Source organism: Chlorocebus sabaeus, chromosome 2 (genome assembly GCF_047675955.1).
Source record: "Chlorocebus sabaeus isolate Y175 chromosome 2, mChlSab1.0.hap1, whole genome shotgun sequence".
NCBI lineage: Eukaryota > Metazoa > Chordata > Mammalia > Primates > Cercopithecidae > Chlorocebus > Chlorocebus sabaeus.
Window position 1 is genome coordinate 51,921,304 of NC_132905.1, and position 22,717 is coordinate 51,944,020.

At 40.2% G+C, this 22,717-nt stretch overlaps 1 protein-coding gene across 3 annotated transcripts in view; it reads left to right on the forward strand.

The window, feature by feature from the left end:
* The window catches only part of SEL1L2 (SEL1L2 adaptor subunit of SYVN1 ubiquitin ligase), a 147,441-nt gene that overhangs the window by 99,465 nt on the left and 25,259 nt on the right, over positions 1-22,717 (forward strand). For 2 of the 3 annotated variants that reach the window (XM_007960470.3, XM_037985366.2), the window contains exons 6-12: positions 8,304-8,357; positions 8,815-8,874; positions 8,965-9,046; positions 10,709-10,863; positions 11,748-11,804; positions 19,266-19,334; positions 20,708-20,785. In XM_007960470.3, the coding sequence (XP_007958661.3) occupies positions 8,304-8,357; positions 8,815-8,874; positions 8,965-9,046; positions 10,709-10,863; positions 11,748-11,804; positions 19,266-19,334; positions 20,708-20,785 (555 nt within the window). The remainder of the gene's footprint in view (positions 1-8,303; positions 8,358-8,814; positions 8,875-8,964; positions 9,047-10,708; positions 10,864-11,747; positions 11,805-19,265; positions 19,335-20,707; positions 20,786-22,717) is intronic. The other variant, XM_037985367.2, reaches the window with a different exon arrangement.

The following is a 22,717-nucleotide window of genomic DNA, read 5'->3' on the forward strand; positions in this document are numbered from 1 at the left end:
TGTTTTATGCATTCTGTTCCGTTGGTCTAAATGTCTGTCTATATACCCGTACTACACGGTTTTGACTACTGTAGGTTTGTAGAATGTTTCGAGATCAGGAAGTATGAGGCCTCCCATTTTGTTTTTCCTTCTCAAGATTGTTTTGGCTATGCAGGGGTTTTTTGCAATTCCATATGAATTTTAGGACGGGTTTTTCTATTTCTGCAAAAAATAACATTGATATTTTAATAGGGATTGCATTAAATCTGTAATTGCTTTGAGTAGTATGAGGATTCTAACAATATTAAGTCTTATGATCCATCAACACAGCTATCTTCTTATTGATTTGTATCTTCAATTTCTTTCAGCAATGTTTTGTAGTGACTTATGTAAAAGTCTTTTACTTTTTTAGTTACGTTTATTCCTAAGTATTTTATCTTTTTAATGCTATTGTAAGTGGAAGTGTTTTCTTTTCTTCCTTTTTTCTTAATTATTTGTTGCTAGCATATAGGTACACAACTGATTTTTGCACGGTGTTTTTGTGTCCTGCGGCTTTGCTGAATTCATTTATTAGTTTTTGTGGGAGGGGGTTGTTGTTTGTTTACTTGTTTTTGAGATGGGGTCTCACTCTGTTGCCCAGGCTGGAGTGCCGTGGCATGATCTCAGCTCGCTGCAACCTCCGCCTCCCAGGTTCAAATGATTCTCATGCCTCAGCCTCCCGCATAACTGGAATTACAGGCACCTGCCACCACGCCTGCCTATTTTTTTTGTATTTTTAGTAGAGATGGAGTTTCGCTATGTTGGCCAGGCTGGTCTCAAACCCCTGACCTCAAGCAACCCACTCACCTTGGCCTCCCAAAATGCTGGGATTACAAGGGTGAGCCACTGCGCCTGGTCCATTTAATAGTTTTAACGGGGTGTGTGTGTGTGTCTAATCTTTAGGAATTCTACATGTAAGATCATATCATCTGGGAATAGAGATCATTTTACTTCTTCCTTTCCAATTTGGATGACTTTTATTTCTTTTTATTGCCTAATTGTTCGGTCTAGGACTTCCATAACTATGCTGAATGGAAGTAGCAAAAGTGGGCATCTTTGCCTTGATCCTGATCTTAGAAAGCAATCAGTATTTTACCATTGGGTATGATGTAAGTTGTAAGCTTTTATATATGGCTTTTATTATGTTGAGGTAATTTCCTTCTAGTCTTTGTTGGTTGAGTGTTTTTCTCACAAAAGCATGTTGAATTTTGTCAGATATTTTTTATCCATCAATAGCTTTTGTCCTCCATTCAGTTAATGCATTGTATTATGGAATTGACTTTTTTTTTTTTAAGACAGATCTGGCTCTATTCCCCAGGCTAGAGTGCAGTGCAGTGGCATGATCTTGGCTCATTGCAACCTCCACTTCCTGGGGTCAAGTCATCCTCCCACCACAGCCTCCCAAATAACTGGGAATACAGGCACGCACCACCATGTCGAGCTAATTTTTGTATTTTTTGTAGAGACAAGCTTTTGCCATGTTGGCCAGGCTGGTCTCAAACTCGTGAGCTCAAGCGATCTGCCCACTTAGGCCTCCCAAAGTGTTGGGATTACAGGCATGAGCCACTGCCCCAGCCTGATTGACTTTTATATGTTGAAACATTCTTGTATTTCAGGAGTAAGTTCCTCTTGGTTATGGTGTATAATCCTTTTAATGTGCCATGAATTGAGTTTGCTAGTATTTTGTTGAGGATTTTGGCATCAATATTCAGGTATATCGGTCTATAGTTTTCTTGTTGTGTCCTTGTCTAGTTTTGGTATCAGGGTAATGCTGGCCTCATAGAAAGTTTGGAAAATGTGAAGGATTTCTGTTAATTCTTAAATTTTTGGTAGAATTCTCTAGTGAAGGCATTTGGTCCTGGGCTTTTCTTTGTTGGGAGGTTTCTGATTACTGATTCAGCCTATTAACTAGTTACAAATCGTTCAGATCTACTATTTCTTCAAACCTCAGTATTGGTAGGTTGTATTTTTCTAGCAATTCATCCATTTGTTTAAAGTTATCCAATTTGTTGGTGTATAATTGTTCATAACAGTATGATCCTTTTTATTACTGTGGCATCATTTGTAATGTCTCCTCTTTCACTTCTGAATTTTGTTGAGTCTTCTCTCTTGTCTTGTTGATCTAGCTAAAGGTTTGCAAATTTTGTTGATTTTTTGTTTGTTTGTTTTGATTTGTGAGATGAAGTCTTAGGCTCTGTCGCCCAGGCTGGAGTGCAGTGGTATGACCTCTGCTCACTGCAACCTCCACCTCCTGGGTTCAAATGATTCTCCTCCTCAGGCTCCCCAGTAGCTGGGATTATAGGTGCCTGCCACCATGCCTGGCTAATTTTTGTATTTTTATTAGAGACGGGGTTTTGCCATTTTGGCCAGGTTGGTCTTGAACTCCTGTCCTCAGGCAATCCACCCACCTTGGCCTCCCAAGGTGCTGGAGATTACAGGCATGAGCCACTGCACCTGGTCAAACTTTTGTCGATATTTTTTAAAAACCTAACTTTTAGTTTTGTTGACTTCTTGGTATTGGCTTTCTAGTCTCTCTTATTTCTACTCTAATCTTTAGTATTTCCTTTCTTCTGCTAACTTAGGGTTAGGTTTGTTCTTTTTTTAGTTCTTTGAGGTATAAAGTTAGGTTGCTGATTTGAGATCTTCTTTAGTAATGCAGTTTATATCATATACTGCTCTAAACTTCCCTCTTAGCATCTTATGGGATGCTTTCCTGCATCCCTATAAGTTTTCATGTGTTTTGTTGTTTGTTTTCATTTTTCTCAAGATATTTTCTAATTTCCCTTGTGATTTCTTCTTTGACTCATTGGTTGCTCAAGAATATGTCATTTTTTTCTTTCCACATATTTGTGAAGTTTTTAGTTTTCCTTTTGCTGTTGATTTCTAGTTTCATTCCACTGGGTTTGGAAAAGATACTTGGTATGATTTAAACATTCTTAAATTTGTTGAGACTTGTTTTCTGTTCCAAAATGTGATCTATCTTGGAGATTGTTTTTATGTGCCCTTGAGAAGAATGTATACTTTTGCTCCTGTAAAGTGGAATGTTCCACATATGTCTGTTTGGTCCAACTGGTCTGTAATGGACCTTATTGTGTAAACATAATAAGGTCTTTTGTTATTGATCTTCTATCTGATTGTTCTATTTAATATTGAATGTGGGGTACTGAAATCTCTTACTATTGCATTACTTTCTATTTCTTCCTTCAGTTCTGTCAATATTTGTTTCATATGGTTGGATGCTTTGCTCTTAGATGCGTATAGATTTATAATTGTTACATCTTTCTAATGAAGTGAACCTTTTATCATTATATAATGTTCTTCTTTGTCTTTTATGACAATTTTTGGCTTAAAGTCAGTTTTTTCTGATATAAGTAGGGCTGGTCTGGCTCTTTTTTGGTTACCATTTGCCTGTGTTAACAAAAGATCAATGAGTTCTGTGGAGGAAAAGGGGGAGCTTTATTTTATAAAAGCAATCTGCAGATTAGAGAGATGCAGCTTTCAGTGCAAAATCAAAGGGTGATCTGAGGTCAGGGTTGGAAAGTTAGAGTTTACAAAGGCCAAAAACACAGGTCAGGGGAGGGGAATCAAGGGAGTGGGGAACCGAGTCTTGATTAAATGATCTTTAAGCCCCATTTCACCAGTCTGTCTTAATTAGCTGGTTCCAGGTGGTCAGTGGGGAGGCAACAGGTGGTCTGTTGGGGTCAGCTGAGGAATTTCTAACTGCAGTTATTTTCAGGAATTGTTCTTTGACTTCGTTGTGGAAAAACCAGTTTTATGCTGCTTTCCAAGGACACAGAGAGCGTGACCATTTCTTCACCCTGCCATATAACTCTTGGTTCTGCTTTTAAATTTTCAATCACAGGGAGTCCATCTTGTCTGTTAAGTGGGGGCATAATGTGACACATGGAATATCTTCTTCTATCCTTTAATGTTCAGCCTATGTGTGTCCTTATACTAATGTGAATCTCCTGTAGACAGTATATAGCTGAATCTTGTTTTCTTATTCATTCAGTCACTCTATATCTTTTCATTGGGAAGTTTAATCCATTTACATCTAAAGCAATCACTGATAGGGAAGAAGTAACTATTGCTGTTTTGTTATTTTTTTCTGCATGTCTTGTAGTTATTTTGTCCTTCTTTTCCTCTCTTACCGTATTCCTTTGTTTTTAGTTGTGTGTGTTTGTTTTTGTTTTGATGGTGTGCTTTGATTCCTTTTTCATTTTCTTTGTGCATCTTCAATGCACATTTTCTTTGTGATTACCATGAAGAATTTATAAAAATATCTTATACTTTTTTTTTTTTTTTTAGATGGAGTCTCACTCTGTCGTCCAGGCTGGAGTGCAATGGTGCGATCTCAGCTCACTGCAACTTCCACCTCTCAGTTTCAAGCAAATCTGCCTCAGCCTCCCAAGTAGCTGGGATTACAGGCGCCTGCCATCAGACCTGGCTAATTTTCATATTTTTATAGAGACGGCATTTCACCATGTTGGCCACGCTGGTTTTAAACTCCTGACTTCAGGTGATCCATTCTCCTTGTCCTCCCAAAGTGATGGGATTGCAGGCATGAGCCACTGTGGATGGCCAAAATATATTATACTTATAACAATCTATATTAAACTGACAATGACTTAATGTCAATCACACATAAAATCTCAAGTCATTTATATCTTCCCACCACTGCATGTTATCAATGTCACAAATTATGTCTTTTTAATATTTTATATACATTAATGTAGTTTTATAGTTATAATTATTTCTATGCTTTGTCTTTTAAATTATATACCAGAATTGATTTATGCACCACCATTACAATACTACAAGATTCTGTATTTGTCTACATATTTACCTTTTCATTGAGCTTTATATTTTCACTTGCTTTTGTGTTGCTTTCTAGAGTTCTAGAGTCATTTCTTTTCAACTTATAGGACTGCCTTTATCAATTCCTTCAAAGCAGGTCTAATGATAAACTCCCTCAGTGTGTGTTTGTCTGGGAAGGGCTTTATTCTTCTTTCATTTTTGAAGGACAGACACTTTTACCAAATACAGTGTTTTTGGTGGACAGCTTTTTCTTTTCCTTTTTTCCTTTTTTTTTTTTTTTGAGATGGAGTCTTGCTCTGTCGCCAGGTTAGAGTGCAGTGGCGCGATCTTGGCTCACTGAACCTCCATCTCCTGGGTTGAAGTGATTCTCCTGCCTCAGCCTCCCAAGTAGCTGGGACTACAGGCATGCACTACCATGCCCAGCTAATTTTTGTATTTTTAGTAGAGATGGGGTTTCACCATGTTGGCCAGAATGGTCTCAATCTCTTGACCTTGTGATCCGCCCACCTCGGCCTCCCAAAGTGCTGGGATTACAGGTGCGCACCACCATGCCTGGTCTGGACAGCTTTTTCTTTCAGCATTTTGAATACATTATCCCATCCTCTTCTGGTCTGTAATGTTTCTGCTGAGAAATCTGCTGATGTTACAGAAGCTTCCTTATATGTGACCAGCGGCTTTTCTCTTGGGGTTTTCAACATTCTTTGCCGTTGACTTTTGAAAACTTGATTGTAATGTGTCTTGGTTTGGGGCTCTTTGGGTTCATCTCACTTGGAATCCTTTGAGCTTCTTGAATTTAGATGCCTATTTCCTTCCTCAGATTCATGAGTTTTCAATCATTTTATCTTCAAATAACCTCTCTGTCCTTTTCTCTCTCTTCTTCTTCTGAGACTCTCATAATGTGTATATTGTTCCATGTGATGGTATCCCATAAGTCCCTTAAGCTTTCTTTACTTTTCTTCATTCCTTTTACTTTTTGTTCCTCTAATTCAATAATTTCAAATGACCTATGTTCAAGTTTGCTAATTCGTCAGTTTCATCAACTCTATTATTGAATTCCTTTAGTGCATTTCTAAAATTCAGATCTTGTATTCTTCAGCTTCAAAATTTCTGGGGTTTTTTATTATTATTATTATTTTAGACAGAGTCTCACTCTGTCACCCAGGCTGGATGGAGTGCTGTGGCGTGATCTTGGCTCACTGCTCCGCCTACTGAGTTCACACCATTCTCCTGCCTCAGCCTCCCAAATAGCTGGGACTACAGGCACCCGCCACCACGCCTGGCTAATGTTTTTTCTTTTTTGTTTTTTTTAGTAGAGACGGTGTTTCACCGTTAACCAGGATGGTCTTGATCTCCTGACCTTGTGATCCGCCCACCTCGGCCTCCCAAAGTGCTGGGATTACAGGCATGAGCCAGTGCACCCAGTCCAGAATTTCTGTTTTTTAAATAGTTTTCCTTTGTTGATATTCTCATTGCGTTCATGCATCATTTTCCAGATTTTATTTTCTGTATTCTCTTATGGTTCATTGAGCTTCTTCAAGATGATTATTCTGAAGTATTTGTTAGGTAATTCATTGTTTGGTGTTTCTTTAAGCTTGATTTCAGGAGATTTTGTTCCTTCCATAGGACCATCTTTTCCTGTTTCCTTGTGTGCCTTCTTGTTGTTGTTATTATTATTATTATTTTGCTATGATTTGTGCACTTGAAAAAACAGCTATCTCTCCTAGTCTTTATAGACTAGCTTCATATGTGAAAGGCCTTCACCAATCAGCACAGTTAAAAATTCTGAAGGCTTCTCAAACCTTTTCTGGGGATGCATCTTCTCTGGGCTTGTGCATGTAATTTCCCAATTAGAGTGGTTTGCCACTTTGTTTGTTTGTTTGTTTCCAGGAGTTTATAATCTCTTACTCCTTCTGATGTCTGTCTGTGGTACTGCAGGTTCTCTGGCACTGCAGTAAGCCATTGAGCTCTTTTGTTCTCAGTAGCCCCTAGGGATGGAAAATACACTGGTTCTGTCAGCACTGTGAGTTAGGTGAGGAAAAAACCAGTCACTGGAACAACCTCCTGAAAAGTCATATGTTCCTTTCTTCTCTTTCCCTCCCAAGGTAGAAACTGTCAGTTGGGCTTTTTCTCCTGAGAGCACCAAGCTGTGCTGGCTTGAGGGAGGAGGGATCATTGATGAAATTAAATGGCTTTTCTTACCTGTTTCATGGACTATTCTTGACTTTGAGCTTGCCTGCTGTCCTATGACTTCTTAACTGGTTTCTGGAGTTCTCAAAAAGGCTTTTTTGATCATATATAATTAAATCGCTGTCCCTATAAGGGACTGCAGTCTGAGGCTTCCTATTCCATCATCTTGCTCTGTGCTCAGCCTTTCATTTTTTACTCAGTGTATTTGTTATTGTTTGAATATTTTACATCCATCACAGTAAAAATAATATGAAGAAAAGTATCCAAATCTAAATGTTTTAAAGATTGAAGGAAAAATATTTCATTTCCAATAAAGTATAAAAGGGCCCTTGGTTTTATTACTATAATTTATACTAAAGTACAGTAAGAATTAGCCTATATTTACATATATCACACAAACCTCCCACTATTGTGAGCATTCCCAAATTCCTGCAGCCTTAAAAAAAAATGTAAAAGGGTGCTTTGTTATGGTATAAGAAATAAATTAACAACGGCTGGGCATGGTGGCTCACGCCTGTAATCCCAGCACTTTGGGAGGCCGAGGCAGGTGGATCACTTGAGGTCAGCCTGGCCTCAGGTGAAACTCCATCTGGTCAATTGAGACCAGCCTGGCCAACATGGTGAAACCCCATCTCTACTAAAAACACAAAAATTAGCCAGCATGGTGGTGGGCACCTGTAATCCCAGCTACTTGGGCAGCTGAGGCAGGAAAATCACTTGAACCCAGGAAGTAGTGGAGGTTGCAGTGGGCTGAGAGCACGCCATTGCGCTCCAGCCTGGGCAATAAGAGCGAAACTTCATCTCAAAAAAAAAAAAAAAAAAAAAAAACAAAGAAAGAGGCCAGGCGCCATAGTTCACACCTGTAATCGCAGCACTTTGGGAGGCCAAGGCGGGCAGATCACAAGGTCAGGAGATCAAGACCATGCTGGCCAACGTGGTGAAACTCTGTCTCTACTAAAAATACTATATATTTATATATGTGTGTGTGTGTGTGTGTGTGTGTGTGTATAGCCAGGCGTGGTGGTGGGCACTTGTAGTCCCAGCTACTCGGGAGGCTGAGGCAGGAGAATCACTTGAACCTTGGAGGCGGAGATTGCAGTGAGCCGAGATCATGCCACTGCACTTCAGCCTGGGCGACAGAGAGAGACTCCGTCTCAAAAAAAAAAAAAAAGAAATTAATGCAAATTATGAAGCACACATTTAAGATATCCCTTATCCATATAGATAAGAATAAATATGAGATAAATTGATTAAATTGTGTTTTTTCTTTTGTGCTTTAGGCATTAGGATTTTTGTCTTCTTATGGAATAGGAATGGAATATGATCAAGCTAAGGTAAAGGTCATTCTGTTTTATTCTGGAACAAAATTGATTTCTTCAAAACGGACATTGAATAAAATCTACTCATTAATTAAAGGGGTTCACTCTAGTGTAGTAGTTGAGAGCACCAGCTTAATAGTCAAAGAAATGTAGTGTTCTTATGCTATAAGTTTCTTAAAGCCTCATAAGTCAACTTCTTCATTGAAGATAGATAATATCTGCTTCATAGGGAAATTATGATGATTAAATGAAATATCTTATACAATGCCCTTATCACAGACTCCAGAGATTAGTAAACCCCTAATAAACAGCAGCCATCTTTACAAAGGAGAGTGAAATTTGAAATTTATTTCGGAGTAGCTCAATGGGTCATTGTGGGACTAGGAATAAAAAAGGAATCGTTGGTTTGAGTTTCAAATTTAAATGGCCAACCTGGTTTGGGGGGTTTTTTGTTTGTTTGTTTTTACTTTAGGCACTGATATATTACACCTTTGGAAGTGCTGGAGGAAGCATCATGTCCCAGATGATTTTGGTTTGTAAACAGAATATTCTCGGGACCAAATTTGTATGCCATAAATACAGCATTGTCTTGAATATTAAGATGCATCTGTTGGTGTTTTAGGGGTACAGATATTTGTCAGGAATCAATGTTCTACAGAATTGTGAAGTTGCCCTAAGTTATTACAAGAAAGTGGCAGATCATAGTAAGTAATCCACATAACTTATTTAAAAATAAACAGCTGCCAAGGAATTAGAAAAATGAATCAATAACAGTTCAATTGATATAAACTTATGAAAATATCAAAAGTGTATGTTCTTAACACGTTGTAATACAATTCTTTTTTTTTTTTTTTTTTTTTTTTTTTTTTTTTGAGACGGAGTCTCGCTCTGTCGCCCAGGCTGGAGTGCAGTGGCCGGATCTCAGCTCACTGCAAGCTCCGCCTCCCAGGTTCACGCCATTCTCCTGCCTCAGCCTCCCGAGTAGCTGGGACCACAGGCGCCTGCCACCTCGCCCGGCTAGTTTTTTGTATTTTTAGTAGAGACGGGGTTTCACCATGTTAGCCAGGATGGTCTCGATCTCCTGACCTCGTGATCCGCCCGTCTCGGCCTCCCAAAGTGCTGGGATTACAGGCTTGAGCCACCGCGCCCGGCCAATACAATTCTTTTAATATAATACAGAGTTTCTGTTTCCTTAATAGCTCCTTTCCAAATAATTTTAAAAGATTATACTCAGTTTTTATTTTCGTTAATATGTATCCCCAAACAATTCTGTTTTACTTACTTTTGTGATGTTCTTTCCTTTGCTGAGGATTTGAATGTAACACCAATAAATATTAAGCAGTTACCATAAATATAACATTTAGAATATGGAATGACTGCCAAAAATTCCTAAAGGAATGAATGTAAGGTACATACATTGGAGGTATCTATCACCACATATGAGAACAATTCAAGCAACCATTAGTCTAAATGTAATCAGAATAACATCTAAACACACATCTTTGGCACTATGAGGATCTGAGAAAAGAAAGAAGGAGGAAAAAAATAGTTTTGAATTTAAGATGCTATATACAACAAGATCATTTCATGTGCTTAGTGAAATTTGAATTACTATATATATTTCAAACTGCACACTTTGTTAGGTGTATTCAAGCATATTTATATTTATTTTCAGACTATCCATAGGAAGTAATTAAAGAGCAGTGATTATACCTGTATTATAGTCTTAGTCCCAGAAAAAAAAATATGGATAGAGTGAGTTGTCTGCTCCTAAAATATCCCCTTTCTGTGAGTCTTTTTGGTCAAGATCTTCTGTAGAGTCTGATATAAGTTGATACAATACTTGCATAGGTTGCAAAGAAGAACTAGAGAACCCAATAAACACAAATCTGCACTTTTTTTTTTTTTTTTTTTTTTTTTTGAGACAGCGTATCCCTCTGTTATCCATGTTGGAGCACAGTGGCTCGATCTCGGCTCACTGCAGCCTCCGCCTCCTGGGTTCAAGCAATTCTCATGCCTCAGCTTCCCAGGTATCTGGCATTACAGGCGTGCACCACCACACCTGGCTAATTTTTGTATTTTTAGTAGAGACAGAGTTTCACCATGTTGGCCAGGCTGGTCTCAAACTCCTAACCTCAAGTGATCTGCCCGCCTCTGCCTCCCAAAGGGCTGGGATTACAGACACGAGCAACCGTGCCTGGCCCAAAATCTGCAAATTTCTATTTTTCATGGATCTTCTGTCTCTATTAGTTGAACAGATTTCTGCACAATTTAAGATAATAAGCTAACGGTGTTTTCTCTAAATTGACTGTTATCTCTTGCAGCCTCTGTTTTCTAGCTATTCTCTGGCTTGTTTTTATTCACAGTTGCTGACACATTTGAAAAAAGTGAAGGTGTTCCAGTGGAAAAAGTGAGACTAACAGAAAGACCTGAAAATCTGAGTTCTAACAGTGAGATTTTGGATTGGGACATATACCAATACTATAAATTTTTGGCAGAAAGAGGAGATGTTCAGATACAAGTAATGTATACAGATGAGACTGAGTTTTTAGAACATGAAAATTACAAGGGCCTTAATTCTTTCTGAGTCCTGGAGGGATGAACAACACCCTATCCTAAACAGGAAAGGGGAGAGACATGCCCTCCTCTCGCCCTACTCCTGTTTTGTTCCCTGCTACTTGCAGTTCCTGTAGCCCACTGGAGAACTAGTTGCCATAATAATAGCAATGTTTTTGCATTTATTCCTTAAAAATTAATTTTTTTTTTTTTTTTTTGAGACGGAGTCTCGCTCTGTCGCCCAGTCTGCAGTGCAGTGGCGCGATCTCCACTCACTGCAAGCTCTGCCTCCCGGGTTTACGCCATTCTCCTGCCTCAGCCTCCCAGGTAGCTGGGACTACAGGCGCCCACCACCGTGCCTGGCTAATTTTTTGTATTTTTAGTAGAGACGGGGTTTCACTGTGTTAGCCAGGATGGTCTAGATCTCCTGACCTCGTGATCTGCCCACCTCGGCCTCCCAGAGTGTTGGGATTACAGGTGTGAACCACTGCGCCCGACCCCAATGTTGGTTTTAATATGAATAAACTACGACAATCCAGAAAGGTTCTGTCTTTGGGAATGGGACAGTATTTGCACAATCTTTGAGGGTCAAGAGCTAAAGCCCCTAGGTTTACGTGCCTGGGTGATTCTGTACCCCGGCAGGCCGGCTTCCAGCCACTAAGGAAGCCATATGTCCAGCAGCAACCAATTACCCAATAAATGATATAGTCTGGAATGTTTCCCTGAATTTTTCAGGACATTTCAAACGTGTCCAACAATCAACATACTACAGTAGAATCACCACATAAATGTTTTATTTATTTAAAGTAATACTGCTGCTAAAATCATTTCCAAACTCATCGTTCCTAGGTGTATCTTGGACAATTACATCTAATTGGGAGGAAAGGTCTGGATCAGGATTACCACGTAAGTCAATCTCAAGATCCAGTTACATGGGGTGGGGAAGGTAATAGTGAGGGAGGCTGGCAGGGAAGTGAAAGCGGACAGAGGGAGAGGTGGAAGAGTTGCTCAGAAAGCCCACTGATGCTTTCTTGGTCAACTATGCTTCCCAGCTTCTTAGGAAGAACTAAGTTCTCCAGAGGGAGCACTTGCCCACCTGCCTTCAAGAACAAAGGGGAAGGGACTTCTGAGGAGCAATCGAGGCAGGGGAGTATCCATGTTCCAGCAGAACCTAGTCTCTGCCCACTCACACACACTTTGGGCCGGGATTAGGAGAGAATATCCACACCTGCCAGCCTGAACCCAAGGCCAGCCGCAGAGTCCACCTGGGGATCACCACTAAGGAGCCTGAGAAGCAACTTCATCCCCATTTGGCTAAATCAGAAGACAGACTGCCTTTAATATAATTAAAAATATATTAAACATCCTTATACATTTGCAAAGCTCCTTTCAATCATTTTGCTTAACCTTACCTTATCCCAGTGAGGTTAAAAGGTTAATTAACTGGCCAGGCACAGTGACTCATGCCTGTAATCCCAGCACTTTGGGAGGCTGAGGTCAGGAGAATTGAGTCCATCCTGGCAAACATGGTGAAACCTGTCTCTACTAAAATTACAAAAAATTAGCCAGGTGTGGTGGCACATGCCTGTAATCCCAGCTACTTGAGAGGCTGAGGCAGGAGAATCACTTGCACCCAGGAGACAGAGGTTGCAGTGAGCCCAGATCATGCCACTGCACTCCAGCCTGGGCGACAGGGCAAGACTCCATAAAAAAACAAAACAAAACAAAAAACAAAAAAAAAAAGAGAAAAAGAAAAAAAGTTAATCATTCAAATTTATAGTGAAGAAAAAAGCAAATGAACAAATGAACTTGACCTACACAGGATCCTCCTCTGTAAGATGCCAGGGTCATGGGATGAGTTCTTGCTTAGATTCTGATAGTCGTGTCAAGGCCCTACATCACCACAGACCTGGGAAGTAACTGGATTTTTTTTTTTAAAGATGATTTTGCTGCTCTTTTCATTTATAGGAGCCACATACTCCTTGTCTCAAAGGAACACATAACCTATTTCAACATAGTCCCAATGGCTAAGTGATAGAAACAACTACTTTATAAGGCTATTACCTAAAAAAGTGATCTGTTATTACTTTGCATTTCATTTTGTGTTATTTTATGAATGTGTCTTTGGTACTATAATTTGTATTTTATATGAAGTCCAGTAAACATCAGGTAAATGTTGAAGTCATTTCATAAAATGTGATAAAATAGGTAGGAATTTAAATAAGCATATTCACCCCAAGACAGCTCAGTTGAAGATCTATAGATTTTTCTTTCATCTTAATCATAACCAAAGTTTTAGCTTCTTAGATGGGAATATCTGGATTCATAATATTACTCTGTCAGATTTCAGCCTGCAATGAGTTTCTCATGTTAATTGTAGAATGTGTAACTAGGAAGGCTTCCTCATTTTCCATAAACATGAAATTTGGACTTGAGGGCACCCTAGCTTCAGCTGTAGGGAAGACAAACCAATCTTTGTACAGTGCAATAAAATCCCACAAAGTTGGTACTTCAGTCAGCTCCAGCCACTGTGGTCACCAGATGGCAGCTACAGCTGCCTCCAGGTGAGGATGAAGTGCAATCCCAGGGCAGGATCCTAGAGCTGTTGTGTAGCAGCCAGGCAGCTGAGTGTCACCCAGGAGCCCAGCCAGGATCTCCTGTGGGCTCATTCACAAGGTTTTATTACATCTGTTTTACAAATAAGAAGCAGAGGCTGGAGACATAAAATAAATTGCTTCAAGGCTCACAACTGGGAAGTAAGATTGTTTAAGAAGCAGAATTTGAACTCAGGCCTTCAGAAATCAAAACCTGAGCTCTTTCCATTAAACTTCATTTGACCCAGGCCAAAACAAAAAACAGCCTCTAAAATCTGTTCCCTTATTTATAAAGCAAGAAGAAGAAATGACATGATCTCTCAGTTTCCTTCAGCCCTTTCTGATAGTGGGTTGGGCCTTCTGCTTCCAGATATCTCAAGAAGATGAGTTTAATTCCAGAACCATCCTTGTGGTTCAGGTACTCTCTGGGGGTAAGCACAGGCTGGTCCTTTTTTCTTCTCTCAGCCTAATGAACCTGAACTTGAATGGAGGACTCCAGTTGAAATATCAAACCTTATGACAAATTGACTTATCTATCAGTTATCTTTGTCTGCATTTTAAACAGTCCCAAACTTAGGTGGTTTTCAATAATAACCATTTATTTAATTCATGATTTTGACAGGTCAGCAATTTTGGTTAGCCTCAGCTGAGCAATTCCGATCTGGGCCAGGCTCAGCTAATCTTCGCTGGGCTTGCTCATGCATCTGCAGTTCTCTGGAACATTAGCTAGAGCTGGCTGGTTTATGATGGCTTCCTCTGTGACTGCTAGAATGACTGGGGTCCCTCTCCATGTGGTCTCATGCTCCAGCCAACTGGCCCAAGCTTTCCACTTGGCAGTCAAAGGTTCTAAGAACACCAGAGCAGAAGTCTCTTGAGGCCTGAGCTCAGAACTGACAAATCACTTCTGCCACATTCTTTTGGCCAAAGCAAATCACAAGGCCAGCAAGCTTGGAGAAGTAGGGAAATGGGCTTCTTCTCTCAATGAGCAGAGCTGCAAAGTACTGGGGTCATTCTTGTAACATACGATAGTGTAGCTGTGCCAGAATCAACTTGGAAGGCAGGGGAGATGCATAAGGGAGAGGGAAGATACAAAGATAAATCCAGTTTCCAAAAGGCTATTACTGCAGCTCTTTTCATGCCTCACTTCTCATCTTTCCAAGTCTCACCTCCTCAGAGAGGATATTGTTTTCTTTTCTTTTTATTTTATTTTCTTTTTTAATTGACTCATAATAATTGTACATATTTATGGGATACAGTGATGTTTTGATCATTACTTAATATATTCATTATGTAATATATACATATGTATGCAAATGTGACGTACACATTATGTAATTATCAAACCAGGGTAATCTGCAAATCCATCACCACAAACACTTGTCATTTCTTTGTCATGTTCTATTCAAAATCCTCTCTTCTAGTTATTTTGAAATATACAATACCTTATTCTTAACTACAGTCCTCAGCCTGAAGACCACCACTTGAGCCAGTATGCTAATATTTCAGTCCACCAAAGAGAATTATTAGTATAAGACTCTTCTTAAATATGATGCTCCAGTCCACTGCTCAGAAAATTAAATTTCAAAATACCTGGAAATAACTAGCTGGCCTTTCTTTTCCTTCCTCATTGTTTGGTTGAACTAATCTCTCTCATGAGTTGTCATCACAGAAAACGTTTTTACCCTCCCCCTGACCAAATTCTTAATTATTGAAAAATACTGTATATGCAATTCTTGATTACATTATCTTGAAATTTCTACACATAGATTTTAATTTTATTTGCATTTCTAAATATATGCAGGCTCAGAGTAAATTGGATTAGGAAAGCGGGATGTTTGGGTGAATATTATTAAAATGGATAAAGCGTAATTAAATTAAACCTAGCAGAGGAATAATATCAAATTTGTAAGGGCAACTGCTTTGTCTATCCTGCTACCCATTAAAAAATTTTTAAAAAGAGCTAATACCATCTCTTCTCAGGATGATCTACAGAGCCAGAGATGAAAGAAGTATTCAGGCCAGGCACGGTGGCTCATGCCTATAATCCCAGCACTTTGGGAAGCTGAGGTGGGCGGATCACAAGGTCAAGAGATTGAAACCATCTTGGCCAACATGGTGAAACCCTGTCTCTTCTAAAAATACAAAAATTAGCTGGGCATAGTGGCGCACGCCTGTAGTCCCAGCTACTCAGGAAGCTGAGGCAGGAGAATTGCTTGAACCTAGGAGACGGAGGTTACAGTGAGCTGAGATCACGCCACTGTACTCCAGCCTGGTGAAAGAGCAAGACTCCATCTCAAGAAAGAAAGAAAAAAAAAAGTATTCATAAAGATTTTTAGAACAATACATTTTCTTGGCATTTCATTCTAGGGGAAATGTTACAAACCGATTAAACTACAGATTTGCTTATAGCTGATGAAAAATCATGATCATTTTTTTAAAAGAGAGATATGGGTTCAAATAATAAAACTTTATTTACTTAACATAATATCGGGGGCTTACTATATTTCATACTAAGACACCAGCAATTGTAAGACACACAAATATTTTATGTTCTGAGGAATAAAAAAAAATACCAATATATATTATAATATGCCATTGATAGTAAGAAATGTCCTGATTGAAATGAGGTGGGAGGAGATGTACATCTTAGAATCTGTGAAATATGATGATGGGTGCTCAGTTAATATTTGAAGGAAGGAAGGAAGGATGGATGGATGGACAGATGGATGGATGGATGGATGGATCGATGGATGGATGGATGGATGGATGGATCGATGGATGGATACTTGATCTTAACTCTTCAAGAACAAGAACTCAGGTTTGCTCATGTGTATCCATCAAGGTAGCTTTCTTGGTGGTAGTTTCATGTGGTGTTTAATAAAGATTTATATAATTGAAGCAATAGTATTAGGGACATGTAAATTTAAAAATGAAAAAAAAAAGGAATGAAATGCTAAGTAAGCCATGACAGTGGAGCAGTGTGTGAGACAGAGTCTCAATTCCTTTAGGTCTTTATCAAATCATTATATTTAAGGGTGGGGAAAACGCCAGGATTTATATTTGCTTCTGGAGAACAAGTTACTTTCTTTTAAAATTTCACTGATTTCCCAGAATGAAACTTTTTTCAAAAGTCTCTATTACAAGATATTTGAGAACCAAATTACTAAACTGGACTTTGAAAATGATTTTACAGAATCATAATACTAGAGCAAGAAAAGCCCATAAAGATTAAAGTCCAGCTGCCTTGTTTTAGAGATGGATAGACATTCATTCATTTATTCATTTCTGAAACATTTCCTGATACCTAACACATAGCCCACACTATGCTAAGTACAGAAGATTCAACATTGGAGGAGACAAAATAAGTAGATAATGAAATCAATGGATGAATGCCACAATACGGACAGGATGAAGTGCCCTGAGAGCACAGAGGAGGAGAATCTGAATAAGGAAACCAAGCCCAGGAGATAATGTAATTTGTGTAATTTACACAGTTACCTGGGGACATATTTTGGTCACAGCTCAGTAGAGAGATTCATGAGATACACTTTCATTTTTGATATTAGTGTTCTCTCATTTAGTAACTTGTTCACTGCTATAACTTTCTTCTCTCCAGCTGACACTTAGATGATTCCAGGCATTGTATCTTCAGGATTCCCTAACATTTATAGATCTTCAGTGGCTTCTATTTTGATTTTTTATTTTAAAATAAAATAAAATCCTTACAGCCGCGTGTGGTGGCTCACACCTGTAATCCCAGCACTTTGGGAGGCCAAAACAGGAGGATCACCTGAGGTCAAGAGTTCAAGATCAGCCTGGCAAACATGGCAAAACTCCATCTCTACTAAAAATACATAAATGAGCCGGTTGTGGTGGTCGCAGGAGAATCACTTGAACCCAGGAGGTGGAGGTTGCAGTGAGCCGAGATCACACCACTACACTCCAGCCTGGGTGACACAGCAAGACTGTCTCAAAAAAATTTTTTTAATTAAAAAAAAATTATAAAATCCTTAGCCTGGTATTCAAGGCTGTTTATAGTAATGATCCCATCGTATTTTTGTAAGTCTTGGCTTTCGGATGTTGTATTTCAGCCACGCTGAAGTAGTTACTATTTTCTGAACACAACTTGGCCACTCCCATCCCCATTCCTTTGCTCAGGTTCTTTCCCTAGCCTCTGTACTGGTGACTTGTTACCATCTTTCATGAGGCCTCGATCACTGTAGCCCTCCTCTGTATACCGTGGAGACAGAGTGGCAAGCTGCTTATTGATCTCCAGTACTAACTGCACAACTCTGACATGTTGGTAATAAGATCAGATATTAATAACACCCTCCTGATGGTGCTATTGTGAAGATTAGGTAAGAAAAAGTTTGCAAAACACTTATTGGAGAACTGGATACAATGTCTTTTATTCTATCTCCTTCTAATTCCTTATGGAGTTTATTTTATACTACCTATTACCTACTATCTTACTGCTATTTATATGTATTCTCTTTCTCAGGAACATTGTTAGGGAGCAAATGTAGGAATCATGTTTCTGTTTATCTATGAATCACCTATAATACGTAACATACTATCCTATATATAGCAGGCTTCAATCAAGTGTTTGAAAGGGTAAGTGAAGATTGGGAGAGCTGGATGGATGAATGGATGCATGATGCCATGAGGTTCAGCAGTGGCAGCATTTGTACTTATGTCCACAAAGAAGTTAGCAACATTCCTACAGCAAACTTCCATGTCAAATAACTACCAGCAGTTCTTCCTTAAACATTCTCTTCTCTTAGGAACATCTTTGCACATCAGCCTGATCAAGACTTTTTAAAGAGCAGAAGGGTCGTATCCTAACAAGACACTTTAAAGAATGGCTTCACAGCTGGGCATTGTGGGGGTTGCCTGTAATCCCACTCGGGAGGCTGAGGCAGGAGAATCACCTGAACCCAGAAGATGGAGGCTGCAGTGAGCCAAGATCATGCCACTGCACTCCAGCCTGGGCGACAGAGTGAGACTCTGTCTCAAAAACAAACAAACAAACAAACAAAAAGAGCGGTTTCATATCACATTCTTGAGGCTGATTTCTTTCATTGCTCTATATGGTTTCCGAGGAGGGGCTTTCCAGAAGGTCAAGATGAGGCCTAGGGAGTGTGGCAGCAAGGGACAAGGTCAGCCCTTACGTGTTCTAGACAGAGTGCTTCATTTAATGTAATGACCTGACAAAAATCAGAGGCTTTACTGGCGTCCTTCAATTTGAGTCAGAAGGAATTGTCTTAAAGCTCACTTCTGCATAAAGACCTGATCTCAGCAGCTGGGCAAGTGTGTCTGGTCTTACTATGCCTATAAACACTAGGATACTGTGTATCCAATTCTGCAACCATAGTAAAACCTCTTATTAAGTACACAGTGTCAACAGAGAAGCCTGCTTTTCAAAATAATGGACTATTTAGCTTCACAGCTGGGATTCATCTCTCCCTACAAAGCTACATTCCCGTCGTGGCTTTCCAAATGTAAGAAGCAAGTCCTCATGTTATAAAATGATATGAAAGGAAGAGATAAGAGATGGAGACACTCTCCCACTTCTCAGGTTATGGTTGAAAAAGCACTTGCTCGGAATAGTGCCTTGAACAAAATGGGCATTTCACAGATTTTTTTTAAGCTCAGTGGCAAGAACCATAGATATTTTTCGAATGCCTGTTGAATTAAATAAAGTGTGGCTCAAAAAGCTATCTTGAAGGATTTATTTTGTGACTAGCAATAACACTGTTCCTTTTCTCTCCAGAAAGCATTACACTACTTCTTAAAGGCAGCAAAGGCCGGGAGTGCAAATGCCATGGCATTTATAGGAAAGGTACATGCTTCATCTTGATTCATAGTTTTCATTTATTAAAAACCTAAGAAATTAGCAGCGTGTGCCTGTTGTCCCAGCTACTTGGGAAGTCGAGGTGGGAAGATCACTTGAGCACAGGCGACCAGCCTGGGCAACACGGCAAGATCCTCATCTCAAAATAATTAAAATTTAAATTTAAAAAATAAAAACCTAACAAATGAATGATATCAGCTCATTGAACCCATTGTAGAGGGACAGCGCAGCAGGCCTCTCTGACGGAAGCAGCTGAATGGGGCGTTTGGCTGCAATCTGAGGGTGGTATTCTTGAGGTGACAGTTTGGGAAGAAGCCCCATATAACAGCAGCCTTTATCTGGGGCACCAAAAGCAACTTTAAAAGTGCACCTGGGCCAGGCGCGGTGGCTCCCGCCTGTAATCCCAGCACTTTGGGAGGTGGAGGCCGGTGGATTGCTTGAGGTCAGAAGTTCAAGACCAGCCTGGCCAACATGGTGAAACCCCGACTCTACTAAAACTACAAAAATTAGCTGGGCGTGGTGGCGGTTGCCTGTAATCCCAGCTACTTGGGAGGCTGAGGCAGGAGAATCGCTTGAACCCGGTAGGCAGAGGGTGCAGTGAGCCGAGATTACGCCACTGCTCTCCAGCCTAGGCAACAGAGGAAGACTCCATCTCCAAAAATAAAAAATAAAATAAAAAAGTGCACCTGGCCCAGGTCTCCTCCTCTGAGCGTAGCTATGAGCCTATGACTACCCCACTCCCCAATATGTAAGAGGAGATCCAGGTTGGTTGAGTGCTGGAGACGGGTACAGGTCTGAGCCCAATCAGGCCCTTCTCTCCTCTACTGCTGGAGTGTGAATCAGCTCCAGACTGACCAGAGCTATACTTATGCCACCTCTGATGGGAGGCCTCCTATGACTGCAGAGTAGCCTGGTGGAGGGTTCCTCTGGAAATGCATGCTCTTCTCTCTCCTTCAAAGACTATTCACTCCCCTATGTGCCACCCTTGGCTCCCTGCGGCCGATTTGCATTAGTAACCATAGGGACAAATGTCCTGCTTCCTAAGTGCAACACACAGTAAATGTAGATGCAAAACAAAAGAGAGAGAGAAAACACAAACAGGGTCCATTTCTTTGCCCTCAGGCAGGGTCACTCCAGAAATCTGTAATAAATGGTACTCCTACTTTTTCTTGTTGTTTTAAATTGAGGTAAAATGTAAATATGTAAATAACACAAAATTGACCACTCTAAAGTATACAATTCAGTGGCATTTACTACTTTCAATGTGTTGTACCACTCTTACCACTATTTCATTTTAAAATATTTGTATTACCCTCAAATTATTTTGTTTTTTTCTATCCTCTTTTCATTTTTCTTCCTAGATGTATTTAGAGGGGAATGCTGCCGCACCGCAAAATAATGCTACTGCCTTCAAGTACTTTTCCATGGCAGCCAGTAAGGTATGTCCTTAATGCACTGCTGTAAACACATACACACAAACTGCTTTTATTACATGCAGACTGGTGCCAAAGAATGGACTTCAAAGTCCCAAGCCCAGATAATGGGCCAGTAAGGAGTTTTGTGTCCTGGAGAAGTATAATATTGGTGATGGGAGTATGCAATGGCAGTAAGGGAAGCTACGACTTGTCTTCTTGGAAAATGAAAAATGGCAGTGGCTTGTGCTGCCCTAGCAGAGGCCAGGAGGAAGCCAGACAGAAGTTCAGCTTTCCCCTCTCCCTTATGCAATAGATGAGGCCATCTAGCTCAGGAACAGGAAACAAAAGAGATGAGGACAGAGGAAGGGAAAATCCCTCTGTTGGCCAGAGCTCCCTCTGGCCGAGGTGGGAGCTTGTCACGGAGGAGGCCAGGGCAAGAAGACTGAGAATAGGGATCTACAGACAGAATCCTTAGCTTGAATGCCAGCCTTGAAACTGACTAGATGTGTGAACATGAGCAAGTTACTTAACCTCTCTGTGCCTCAATTTCCCCATCTGTAAAATGGGAATTCAAGAATATTTGCCTGCCAGGCACAGTGGCTCGCGCTTGTAATCCCAACACTTTGGGAGGCTGAAACAGGCAGATTGCTTGAGCTCAGGAGTTTGAGACCAGCCTGGGCAACATGGTGAAACCCCATCTCTACAAAAAGTACAAAAATTAGCCCAGCGTGCTGGCACACACCTGTAGTCCTAGCTGCTCAAGAGGCTGTGCCTCATATTGTGAAGTACTTAAAGCAGTGCCTGACAGATAGTAAGCACGCTATTATCTTTTGCAGTGTGAGGCCAGTAAGGTAGAGTGAACTTCAGAGCACATTCCAGACAGAATGAATTAGCTGTATGAGGAACGAGTGAAATGGTATAATATGCCTCCTGCATTGAAGTCTCTGCCTTTGTTCCTGGGCTCCGTGAGGCTGGTATCTGTCAGATAAGACTTGGTAGACTCCTCTGAATCCCTTTCATGCATAAAAGATGGCCTCATCCCAACACCCATCGGCCTGCTCTTGGCGAATGGCCTTGGAAACTTTCTATCCCTGCACAGTAGGAAGCATTTTGTTGTCTTACAGTTGCATACTGGAACACTGGCAGTAAAGATGTGCTCAAATCAGGAATCATTTCAACCATTCCCAGTTTTTAAAAACCCACACACTGCTCTAGGAGCCTATTTATAAGTGACTAGCACCTCGGAGCTGCTGCTATTGTGGTGTAAATTACTGAGAAGACTAGTATTCGGCTTCTCTCCCTTGTAATTTATATGAAATTGTTGCTCAGCAAGGCAGTTATCTGAAGTACCATTAGATTAGGATGACAAGGAAAAGCAGACTGAAAAGGAGTAACAACGAAAATCTCTTATAATCTGGCAAATAACACTGATTTGTCAGCCCACAAGAATAATGCCAGGGAGATGGGAGTGTAAATTAACTCAGCTTCCAAGCTATTCAGAGTTGTGGAACCAACCAGCAGTGATCTGGGTCTCTGGTGCGCTGAACCCGAGCTGCTTTCCTTTACAAAGGAAATCTGAACTTACAATTAAGGTAATTATTCTAAATGGCATTGGGTAGAGATGGCCACATACTTCTTGATCAGTGCCTGGACAATTGATGAGATTTCTCACTCTTACTACTTTTTTTAAAACTGCTTTGTAAATTTGTTTTTAAATGATATCAATACCATGACACAGAGCTACAGATTTTACAACCTCTTTTGTCTTATTTACTTAGAAACAAGCACAGTGACTGAATGTGACATTGTGCCCATGTTGGACCACATTCCTCCAGTTCTCTCTTGCGCCCCTGAACACATCAGGCCCATCCCCATCTCCATACTTTTGTCATCTGCCTCCTCTTCCCAGAGTCTCTTATTCTAAGTCCTAGTTATCCCCCGGAGCACAGCCCAGTC